At 30.9% G+C, this 13,269-nt stretch overlaps 1 protein-coding gene across 6 annotated transcripts in view; it reads right to left on the reverse strand.

The window, feature by feature from the left end:
- Positions 1–13,269, reverse strand: part of LOC114328093 (proton-coupled amino acid transporter-like protein pathetic) — a 275,550-nt gene that overhangs the window by 98,883 nt on the left and 163,398 nt on the right. For all 6 annotated transcript variants that reach the window (XM_028276858.2, XM_028276852.2, XM_028276853.2 and 3 more), the window contains 2 exons: positions 8,308–8,421; positions 396–546 (listed from right to left, as the gene is read on the reverse strand). In XM_028276858.2, coding sequence (XP_028132659.1) covers positions 396–546; positions 8,308–8,421 — 265 coding nt within the window. The remainder of the gene's footprint in view (positions 1–395; positions 547–8,307; positions 8,422–13,269) is intronic.

Consider the following 13,269-nt stretch of genomic DNA (forward strand, 5'->3'; position numbering starts at 1 on the left):
TCTTTTTTTTTCTGAAAAGTTACGTGTGGACGTCAAATATCTAAATAAACAAGTTTTTAAGTTATGAGCACAAAACTAAGTTTGACGTTTTGATTGTTTATTTAAAAATTGTTCCACTAAAAAATTGATGAATCACAAGATGGTAGTCTTTTTATAATATCTTATACTACACATTTCAACTGTCAAACCTCGTCTTTTCTCTTATGTCGAAAAACGGCTTATTTTTACTAACTTGATTGATCTAGTAGTTTAAATCAATAATTTAGCCCCATACCATGGAACTAATACACTAATCTAGGTCTTTAGGTCTATATTTTATTTGCTGAAAAAATTTGGCTGTATCAATACAAATTTTTTTATTAATTCAACAAAAATAAGAAATTTAAAATACGTACCAGAAGATGTATTGCATATGTACAAATAAATCCTACAACCATCGTGCCTATGACTCCCACCAGAAGTCCTGCACTCATAAATGCCCTTGGAACTGCTAACAATCCACTCCCAAGGGATCCTTTTAGAATATGTATTAAGGCTCCAGTAAATCTAAATATAGAAAAGAAATGCTAAGCAATATTTATAGAAAAAGAAGATTTGTACTTACAGAAAATAATTAAATTCCCTTTTCAAAGGTATATTTGTAAAAAAAATCCCTAAAAAGGGCTACATCACAGAATGATTTCGGAGTAACAATTCCATCATCACTGCTTATTACCTAAAATAAGTATAACAGGTCAAAGTACATGCCTGAGCCGCCAAGATATGCAGGTAAAAAACCTTTAAAATTATAAAGTTTTAACTTAAGTTGCCACTTCTTGAAGTCCAAGATATGACACTCGACGAAAAAGGTACGTAATATCAATAAAAATGTTAATTCAGACAACAAACGCAATACTTAAAATTTGTCCAATTCTTGGTTTTATTGGAACAACAAAGCCATGTTCATCAATTCATTATTTTCGTTAGTTGAGCCAATGTATTACGTTTATTGAATGGATTAACATTCATTATGTATACCATAATATCACTTTATTGGTATTACGAACTCTGTTCACTGAGTAAACGAACATTATTTATTGAAACAACAACGTCGTTAATTGACCGACGAAGCCTATTCGTTGTGTCAATAACAGTGTTATTTCTTCTAACGTATTTCGTTTATTTCTACAATTATTCCTGTTTATTGTTACAATTAATTCCGTTCATTCCCACAATAAGTACGGTTTTTCTTACAAGCGATTCTATTCGTTCTTACAATCAGTATCAGTTTCGTTCATTCCTACTATGAACGAATTTATATTAATAATTACTGAATGAATTAGCCCAATGTATGATATTAATTGATTAGTAATAATTTTTTAAATCCTCCTTTTTTGTCCTTAACCTAATGGACTTTAAACTGTGTGATTTCTCATATGATTTCACTTATACAGTGCACTGGAATAAGTGTTACACTCCCCCCACCCCCTTATTAACTTATTTATTTTTACCACATAAGCAAAACGCTCGGACAGGTTGATTTTTAAAATAATCAAAGTATATTATAACATCAATGTTTCGAACTTTACACGATCCCTCTTCAGGTGACAGGCGTAACTTTTTTTAAATGGGAAAGTACGTCATGTGACAGCTCATTTAAAAGCGTTCGAAATAGTGATTCCAAAAATGTATAACACTTTAATCCTTTTTGAGAGTGCAGGTGCAAAATTTCGATCGAATTATTTTTAAACGCATTCATTTTTTTTTGGAATCCTGAGAAAACTAATAAGTATTTTTGAAAAATTTAAACGCAGAATAAAAGATTACATTATTAAAGAGGGCAGAAAGTCCCTTAGAATAAACAAAAAGTTTCTTTTGAATGGTATATTTGAAATTAAAAATCATACTAAATTTTCTCTTTTTCACCCCTGTGACTTATTAATATAATCATTATAGAAGTTCTCAGGGACTTCAGACCCTCGATAATACTGTAATATTTTATACTGCATTTAAATTTTCAAAAATACTAATTAGTTTTCTCACGATAAGAGACACACGAAAACTTACTTCTACTACGGATTACACTTGGAAAGAAAATGAAATTATTATTCGGCACTTCGGTAGAGGTAACAGCATTTCTGACTTTTTAAAGACATTAAGTACCACAAATGATACTTTATTCAAGTTCCTTTAACAAATATATAACAAATTGCAACAATTTAATGGTCAGTGTCTGGGTCATGTAATTGCTGTCATCCAGGGTTATGGAAAAGCTTGTCTACTAGTGTCTCTGAGACTGACCAAGTACGCCAAAACGATCATCCGTTTTCAGGCATCAAAGAAATAAATTTCTCTATTATTTCTGTATAGGTACAAATTTAAACAAATTATATTAAATTCTCTATATAAACAAATTATATTATGCAGTTTTTAATAAAAAAATTTCGTTTGTTGTTATAATTTTGTATATATTTATAATATTTATATTAAAGTTTAATTTGACAGCTTGTAGTTTTTTTATTAATTTGGGCTATTATAAAGTTATCTTACTCAAAATTCAGCCGACTTACAAGTGAAAAATCGACTAAATTCTGTAATTTTGCAATGTTTTTGCAGCATCTGTGTTTCTAATTATTATTGGTTAAGGTTTACCAAACATTATTTGTAGATTTTTTTAAGAACAAAATTCATTTTGTAAAGACTATTTATATTTGTTAGTTTACGAATTATAATAACTTACACAATTAAATTGTTTATAATAAATTCTCGTCACTTCCGGCGCAGAAGAAAGTTTTAAATTTGAATTGAGCAGGTCAAAATATTATTCGATTTTTATTCATATTTGATAATTAATAGGTAACACCTGGTTTAATTTTAAAAATATATTTTAAATAATTAATACACTAAACTTAAATATTTTATACACGACAAATTTCTACTGCACTTATCACAATAACCATCAATAACTAACAAACAACTAAACATTGCCTTGGAAATGTAAAATGTAAATCATGCGATTCCCACGGTAAATCACTGTAAATCCCAAAAACCAAATAAAAACACTGTATATCCCGTATTTACAGTGTTTATACTTGGGGATATGGATATAATGTGTTTTAAATTGGTGAAATGAAGATGGAATGTGATATAATGTGTTTCCTAGCAATGTTAAATTGTGGTTCTACTAATTTTTTATTTTTTTCTTCCTTGGTAATTGGTAGATAACAACACCCTAAATCCAAAAATGCAATAAAAGTGATTTTGAAAAAAAATGGATATACAGTGGAACCCCGATAAGTCGGCCCCGATAACCCGGAAGTTCGGCTAACCCGGACCGATTTTCATCAGATAAACATTTTGATTTTCAATATTTTGTATTTTGACAACGACCCGATTTGGGAGTCGCGAAACGTTAATAAAATTATTTTTCAATATATTTGTGGCTTACCCTAACAACACAAAACATTCCAGGAATGTACTATCAAAGTTCTACTATTACTGTTATACTATTAATGTTTGAATGTACTGGACATTCAAGGAACATTCGGTGAATATCTGATTAAGTTATTCGTGGAATGTTATTACAAGACATTCTATGAACATACTACCAATGTCCTATATTTTAAGAGAGGCCATTTACTATTCAATTTGCATTTATTTTCAAATTTGCTGCGCGTGTATATGTATTTAGGCAATCCAAACCACGTGACTTCTGGTTCTGGTCTGGTTGGCATTGCATACAGGTTACAGAGGTTATGTTTGTAATTTCATTTCATCATTTCACTGTTTATCGTCATATTTTGGATTCATTTGGATTTCCTTTGCTGTATTTTGTGAACTTTATAAACTTTACCACACTGCAAAGTGATTATTTAAGGAAATTATTATTGGAGACACCAGATGTTTGGAGAAAGGTAGGGCAAACAATTTTTATCAATGTTCATTTTTCTCTGATATTTATCAATATTGATGAATTTTGCAAGCAATAACATTATTTCTTTTATTGTTTTAGATATTTATTGAAGCTGAAAATAATTGGGGATTTAGATCCATATACAATTCAGTCCGAATTGGATTTTACCATAAAGTGCATTCCACCAAATTACTATTATAGATATTATAGATGAAAGCATACAAAAGGCTTCAAGCACATAAATATTTTACAGCTGGATTTGTTTTTAAAGTTGGAGTAAAGTTGGAACAACTTCGTAAGTACCTACAAGAATATTGAGGAAATCCAGCTCCTGGATACTACTGGGCAAACTAGAAGATTGAAGAGGACAAAGCCTTTTGAACTAGTTTGAGTGATAGTGAAAAGCAGAGCATAATGCTTGTGTGCACGTGTATGTTAGAATAGTGCAGTTACAAAAGCAGAGCATAGTGCTTGTGTGCCTGTTAGATTAGATAAGAGACGCTATGGGTAAGCTCTTCATTTTAAGGAACAGTAGTAATTTAGGTTAAATTAAAATTGCTCATTGGTCAGAGTTATGACCAGATTGTAATTCTAATGAACAATTCAATACAATGAATCGTCATCGTAGTGATGATTATGGAAAAAAATATATGACAAGATTTTGTGCAATAAAAATGTTTATATTTATCAAGGATGTATTATTTGGTAGGGCTACATATACAGTCGGAAAAATGAAAGAATACCCATGAATGAATATATAAAACACGCTGTATTTTCCTGTCACCGTGTCACAAAGAAAATTGTCCAGTGCAAGTAACAATAATTATTACATGTACTTGTGCTGACCAGTTTTTGGTGTGACACGGTGACAGGAAAATACAGCGTGTTTTATATGTTCGTTCATGGGTATTCTTTCATTTTTCCTACTGTACTTCTGGTATATCGTCGGTGATGTGACAATACCTCCTATCTGCTTTTTCATGAATTTTGTAGGAGATGAAAAACTTGTTTGGGCCACCTCGTGTTTTCATATATTTTTTGATTTGTTTTGTAGTAAATTCAACTATCTATTTACTACAAAACAAGTCAAAACTTACGTATGAAAACAGGAGGTGACCGCAAAAAAGGTTTTTCGTCTCCTGCAAAACTCATGAAAAAACATATAGGAGGTATTGTCACATCACTGACGATATATTTCAGAGAATGTCTAAAAAATATACTTTGAATGTCCTAAGAACATTCATGGAATGTTTCAACAAGAGATTCAGTCTAAACAATATACTGTGAATGTTCAAAGAACATTCGTAGACATTCATGGATTGTTCCAACAAGACATTCAAGGAATGTTTAAAATGCTGACACAGCACTTTCCTGGGACTTTCCAGGGACGTTCGTGTGCTTTTGGGGACATTCCAGGAATGTTTTTAATGTCCTGTGTGTACCTTCTAGGAACATTCCTGGAATGTTTTGTGTTATTAGGGTATTTCCCGTCAAAATAGTTAATTATCAGACAAACCTTTCAACAATAAAAATGTATGTAATATAATATTTGAGAGATAATGTGTATATGTGTAATTTGAACTATACGATATTAAAAATGACTCATAGCACACGCCGCAGAAACAACAGGCACTTGTCTGTAGTACCTATTCCTTTTTATTTCAAACTGTCTTAGCATTGTTTAGGAAAGACTATTTAAAAAATTCTTTTATAAACAATGGTCTTTAGTTTTCACTGTTCTTAAATAACATTACATCATTGTGACTGTATTGTGTGTCTTGTATTGTTCGCTTCCGTTTGCTTACGTTTGTGTTTGGTGTTTTTTTTAGTAATTTTAATGAGTAGGTACTGTGCATATTTATAAATATATATCATGTTATTTCAATTCTAACGGAGTTTATCTGTAAGTATACCGTATTTTATTAATTTTTACCATATTCTCCGGCTATCCTGGATTTTCTATAACCCGGATCGGCCGCGGTCCCGATTAATCCGAGTTATCGAGGCTCCACTGTACAGTGTTTCTACTTGGGGCAGCCGAATTAACATTATTTATTAAATATACGAAACTAAGTTATTGGCTGAATAAATTGAGTGTTATTGATTAATGTACTCTAGTTATTTTCACAATTATTATTCAATAATTGTGACAATAACCAAATACATTCGTCAATGTCTAAAAGTTCGTTGAAACAACAAATTAAATTGTTGTTACAACGAAATACAATTCAATAATCACTGTTAATCAATATTACGAACTAAATTTTTTTGAGTGGAGGTTCTATCCTTTGGATACAGCAACCCGCGTGGGGAGAGTGCTGTGATGCCTGAAATTAAATCCAGGAATATTTTAAACATCACATTTCATTTAATCTTCTTCTTCTTCTTTAAGTGCCATCTCCGCGGCGGAGGTCGGCAATCATCATAGCTATTCGTATTTTAGAGATGGCTGCTCTGAAAAGTTCATTTGATGTACATCCGTACCACTCTCTCAGGTTGCGCAGCCACGATATTCTGCGTCGCCCTATGCTTCTCTTTCCTTGAATCTTTCCCTGCATAATCAATTGGAGCAAGCTTTATCTCTCTTCACGTGTAATATGTCCGAGATATTCCAATTTTCTTGTTTTGATGGTATTTAGGATTTCCATTTCTTTATTCATCCTTCTCAGAACCTCTTTGTTTGTAACGTGTTCTGTCCACGATATTTTCAGAATTCTTCTGTACACCCACAGCTCGATTTCATTTAATACTATAATGTAATAACTATTTGTATAACAAGGGAGGAAAGTGCTACTTTTCCTCCCGAGAAGTTTACCGACGCGTAGCGGAGGGCAGTAATCATTCAAGGGAGGAAAAGGCACTTTACTCCCATGTTATACATATGGTTTTTCCACCTTCCTCACATAACAAGTCATTTTTTCATTTTTACTTAATTTATTTATGTAACTAACCAACAAAATTTATTAGAACTAAAACTAACAAGTAGGTACAATATAACTGTCAACTGTCAAATATAAGTCAAATTATTAATGTAAACATTGTTAAATCAGAATAAAAATTTACTGTTTTTTACCATTCTGCAAAATACAGAGTGTTTTTAAATAAACGTTGAAATGTATAAATACTTACGTAATAGAAAATAGATATTGTACAGGGCGTCAATAAGTTATATTTCATGAATGAAATACCATGACGTCACTTTTACTTTTCCTCCCTAGGGAGGAAAAGTACAACTTTGCTCCCTACAATCAGGTCCGGAAAAGTATACTTTCGGTAGAGGTAGGTGGAAAACAATTTTTTCTACGACCGTTTAATAACATGATCATTATTCACTATTTTTGAATAGATAATAACACCCATTACTTTACCCGTGAGTAATAGTTCAGTACTCACGGCTCATTACATAATTACGTACGGCTGAAGTGAGGTTCAAGTGGCGAATGTCACTTTTAATAATATTAGTTGTATATAAACTGCAAATAAAATTACTTAAGCGTGTTTATTTAACACAATAATTATTGTAATTTATATCAATAATTAACTTAAAAAAATTTTTAAATAATTTTTAACATGGGTAACACTGGGTCAGTATATTTTTTACTTTTATACCTGGTTTACTATTATGAATTTTGACGTTTATTATTTTCAATGACAGTGACATTAGCATATTTGCTATGTTTATTGGTATTCAAAACTTACTTATATTGTGTTTATTTTATAAAGTTATATATTTTAAATGTATTATAACATATTATATTATGTATATAGTTATATTATTATATTATATATAGTTAAATTAATATAAATGTACATTATAACTTTATAAAATACGTCCACCGATAAGAGCCACTTCCTATTTATTACAATGACAGTACGTGCAAAACTTGTAGGTACTTATAATAATTTTTAGGAAATGAATATAGCTTGAACTGAATATGTTGTGTGGAGCTTTTTACAATACAAACTTTTTACAGTATAAGACAGCATTTGCTAATAGTAAGCAATCAATTATTCAGCTTATTGGTAAACAAAATTTATTTTTGTGAAGTATAATTTTAATCTCCAGTAGTTGATAATTATATTTTTCACTAATTAAAATCAAAAAAGGTCGTATAAAAAGTATAGTATTCTACTCGCATGTAATGGCCATTACTCACTCTGATAAATTACGACACTCGCCTACGGCTCGTGTTGAAAACTTCATCATCGTGAGTAATAGCCCTCATTACATACTCGTTGAATCATATACTATAAAAATTTATAATATCTACCGAATTTTTACCCACATACAAGTAATAAGCACTGATTATGGAATAGGGACTTTTATCCTCTTACAACGGAATTTAATTATTCTTGGTGATTTATGGTATACAACCAGCTACAAGAATTTCCTCGTGGATTATTTTTATACTTACGTGTTTGGATGCGCAAGGGTTCTGTGGTCATATGGATTGTAAGGTTGATCTAGATTACTTTCCACACTAACTTGAGTTGATAGTTGGTTTTGGTCATTTTTCGTTAGTGTTGTCCTAAAAATAAGACAGAAATTTTTTATGCTTTGATATTTAAAAAATACCTACAAATATACGTTTTAGTTGTTGCCTTTGTTCCCTTTGTTCCCTTATCCATTTTGAATAAATTAATACCAGTTATGCTATGTTCTGTATTGTCTACTAATATCTATGTCTGAATGTCCTTAGGAATATGTATTTTCTGGTAGATTTTCATGTCGGTCCAACACTGTTTTAAAACCAATAATACCAAAACATGTTTTCTTTAATCGCAATGACACTTTTGAAATAAATATTTAATTAATGATCCAAAACTACCTTTATTGGGTTCTAATTCACATAATTTAAATTATCAAATAATATTCGATTAGAATGTTTCTTATCAATCTACTTAGTTTAAGCGAGCATTATTTTGATTTATTTTTCTTCAAAAATAAAAGTATACTTCACGTTTTAATTAGGTTAAGATTTATGAAGATTTCGGTGTTATACATTTGTTTGATTAATGCTGTCAGTTTCAGATTTTTTTCAATATATTATGTATGGACTTTTTCTTTCTTGGAATTCATCTAATTCAATTATATATTTTTCAAGGAGAAGAAGGAGAAGAGGAGAATTTTCAAGAAGGAGAAGAAAATTAAAAACATATCTTGCTAGTTAAGCAATAAGATAAATTATGGCTTAGCAATCTCGGATATAATAATTTTACTCCAAATAAATACTCTCTTCAAAACCAATATATTTCAAATCTATGCCCTAACTGCAGATAGGAAATATGATGATGAAGTCGAAAAGCTCTATTGGGACCGTGCAAGTTCGGCAAAGCGACACCTATTTCTACGCTCTGCAACTTTATTCGCACTTTTAATTATATTGGCCTATTATATTAGTCCTGGTTACTGGATAATTGTCAAGGCCATAGTCCAAATAAATAATAAGAAGAAAAAATAAGATTCAGGTTATGTTATTAAAACGTAAACAATTGTATGTAGTAAATAAAATTAGTTATTAAAATGCAGTACTTCAAGCAAAATATAATTAATTAAATTTACCTTTATATAATAATTGCATATCATATCAATATTGTGGAGCAACATATAATTTTTCTTCTTCAATGACAGTAGATATGAAATGTACGTCAATTTGACAATTTCAATTGACAATATGAATTATTTAAGAAAGTTGCAATATTTCTCCGCTATTCGCGCACGATCATTTCTCAATTCCCTTCCAAGTACTTGCACACCGCGAATACTCAAATAGTAGACATTTTACAGAAACTTAATAAACACAAAATTTTATAGATACATGTGCAATAATTTGGGAAGCTCGACAAGGTCAGACTGTATTGTCTTGGACAACCTAACGATCGAGGACAGAGATTGTATGAATTTTGTAAAGAAAACGACATAATCATTGCACACACTTAGTACAAACTATCCAAGCGACGACTATATACTTGGAAAGCCCAATTTTATGATGGCAATAACCCTCGCTCTTCAAGAAATGAAATAGACTACTTGTAAGTGAGCGCTTTCGAAATGCCGTCAAAAAAGTAAGTACATTTCCCAACTGATCATCAACCACTTATAGAAGACATTAAACTATGGTTAAAACGAATCCAGCGACAAAAACCAACAACTAATGTACTGTAACTTTGACGATATAAACATAAAATATAACATTAAAAAATAATTTAACAATAGAATAAACAACATCGGAGACCAATTAGAAGATCCAGAAGAACTAAGGAATTAACTTTTCTTTCTTTCTTTCTCCCCTTTCTTATACCCTTTCAGGTGTCGGATTTGGCCCTTCATAGATAAAATTTTAATTAACTGTACTGATACCGAATACTCGTGGAATACCGGTCCGACTCAGATATCAACCGATAACAGCCGAGTAGATACAATACTCAAAATCAAAATAGGTACTCGCTCTGATACGATTGGTACGAAGTTAAGAAGTAATCAGAGTAATCAAAGTAATCAAAGTAATCAAAAACAATAGGGATGTTCACTAGTTTTTAAATATAGTTAAATTCAATAGATTATAAGGTATATAAAAACGTAACAATCATAAAACTGTTTAAAAATATATATTTTTTAAGATAAATGAGTTCATAATGTTGATTTTCTTGGAGGCTAGAAAAACGGTACCCTGCAGCGAGGCTACGGTCTGTGACGTCAGCAGTCGTATCGTCTTTGATCGACGACTAGTTTTGTATACTTATTTACGAAGTGTATTTGAATGTGTGCAGTTCTTTACGTATTTAATTAGTAAAAATGAAACCAAATAAGTGGAGTTTTGTTCCTTGGTGTATAAATACCTCTAAAAACAATTCTGACAAGATTTTTATTACAGTTCCAGCTAATTTGAATCGTAAAAAGAAACGTAAAAAAGAAGTATATGTATCAATAAAACCAAGCTTTTCTCTTGCGAAGATCACTTCTTTATTGTGAGTTATGGATCTTTTCCTAAATAAATGGGTTTTTAAATTAAGTACTCATTTTTACCCAATTCTATGATATAATTTTAAATCTAAGTTAGCTTGGTTATAAAAAAATAAATTATAAAAATTCTTAATACCTACAGTCGAAAACTTCGTATTTTGGACTCAATATCTGTTTATAAATATCCAGGCAACGAAATGGGTTAACAAGAAAATTTGTACAAGAATAAAAAGTACCTACATAGATATGATCTTTCAATTTGTCTGAAGGTTTAAAAGACTTGGTGTCCATAACAGTAATAAAGTAGGTACCTATTTATTATCGACAGACCCTATAAACTAGACATCATTTAAATTAGTAGGGCAGAATTTTTTCGAATCCTGAGAAGACCAATAAATATTTTTTAACAATTTGAACGCAGAATTAAAGATTACATTATTACTGAGGGCCGAAAGTCCATTTGAATAAACAAACAGTTCCCTTTGAACGAATTATTTGAAATTAAAAATCACACTAAATTTTGTCTTTTTTTTTTCACCCCTGTACCTTATTAAAATAAACATTCCGCTACTCTGTGGTTGATTTATTTCTTTACAAGATGACAAGAAATCAGACACCATTGTTACATGTACAGTACGTAGGTTAAGCGAATCAGCTATTTTAAAACCTTTCATTTTCTTTATTTATTTGTACCACCCAAAATATGTCCTTAGAAACAGTCTATCCATTTTAAACTAAACAAATTCACCATAAAACTCCACGTTAGCCCTGATAAAACAATAAGAGAACAAAATACAAAATAAAATGACCTGAACTAACGTCAAGTAGCTACCCAAAGAGAAAGAATACTGTGGACATTGCGCGCGCTGGAGTATATGAGTACGACTAGTGACGTCAAAAGCGCTTTCTTGAAATTTAAAATAATGCTAGATTTCTAATGAAGTTTTTTCATAGAAAGGCTTTTTTAATTGTCTTAATATTTTAGACAATTATTCCTAGGGTGTTTTTTGATCGTTTTACATGTTTAAAATGACTATTAAAGTTTTTGTGAACATCCCTATTTACCTCTCTGTATGGTAATCGTTACTTTCAGTATTCGTAGTAAAGAGTACTTTGTAACGAATAGTTACTTTTTCAACATCACTATTTAGTTATAGAAATATGGGACACAGGGGGGCACTTTTTGCGCTAAATATCCTATTACAAAAATGTCACCACCAGAGAAAAGATGTATTTGCATGCTTCGTGTGGAGACTTCAAAAAGGCATTTGATAAAGTACAGCAAGTAAAATTAATGCAGATGCTAAAAAACATATTAATAGATGACAAAGATAGTCGTGTCATTAAATTTGTACAGGAATCAAACTGCTATCGTACAAATTTTAGATAACTACACCGACGAAATCTCCAAACAGCTAGGAGTCAGAAAAGGTTGCATTTTGTCGCCAACATTATTGGATGTTTACTCAGACCAGATATTTAAAAAAGACACTTAAGAGACAGCCATATAGAATAAAAATCAGCGGGGAACTGATTAGAACCTAATGTGATTAGATACGCAGACGATACAGTAATTCTGTCAGACAATATTGAAGGACTCCAAATTCTGCTTGATCGTATTCATGAGGTAGGAGACGAAATTTTTAGTTTTAAATCTAACGCACATCCAGATGCAGAGCTTTAATTAAATGAAGTCCAAGTTGAAAAAATTCACAAAATGAAAATTTGGAAACTGTCATGTCATAACGGACCAACTAAATCCAGACATAAAAATAAAATGCAGGATAGCAATGACTAAAACTACTTATACGAAAATGAAGTAATTTATTTTCAATAATCATGTCAGTTTTGAACTAAGACAAAGAATGGTTAAGTGCTGTTAGAATTGTACTTTTGTATAGTGCAGAAGTGTGGTCAGTGGTCACTAAAAGTATTAATCATGAACAGAATTGAAGCATTGGAAACACTGATTCATAGAGAGGTGCTAAATATACCTTGGACAGCAATAAAAACTAATAAGGAAGTACTAAAGAGGGTCAACAAAGATAAAGAACTGCTAAAGACTGTTAAACACCAGAAAATTCCTGATCTGGGACATCTAGTGAGGGGAAATTCATATAATAGACTACAACTGCTCCTATAAAAGGCAAAATAGAGGGACGGAGAAGTGTAGGAAGAAAATAAGTTTCTTGGTTAAAAACATTCGTGAATAGATTCAGATATCAAATGCAGGACAATTATTTCTTGTTGCCCAAGATCAAGAAGACTTCGCAATGGTGATCGCTAGACTTAGGCAAATATGCAAATTGCATATTTTGCATATTATGCATAAAATATGCAAAAATGCCAAATTTTGCATATTTCTATAAAAGTATGCATAAAATGCATATAACTTGAAATTTCATCAGGTGTA

The sequence above is a fragment of the Diabrotica virgifera genome, chromosome 3 (assembly GCF_917563875.1).
Source record: "Diabrotica virgifera virgifera chromosome 3, PGI_DIABVI_V3a".
Lineage (NCBI taxonomy): Eukaryota > Metazoa > Arthropoda > Insecta > Coleoptera > Chrysomelidae > Diabrotica > Diabrotica virgifera.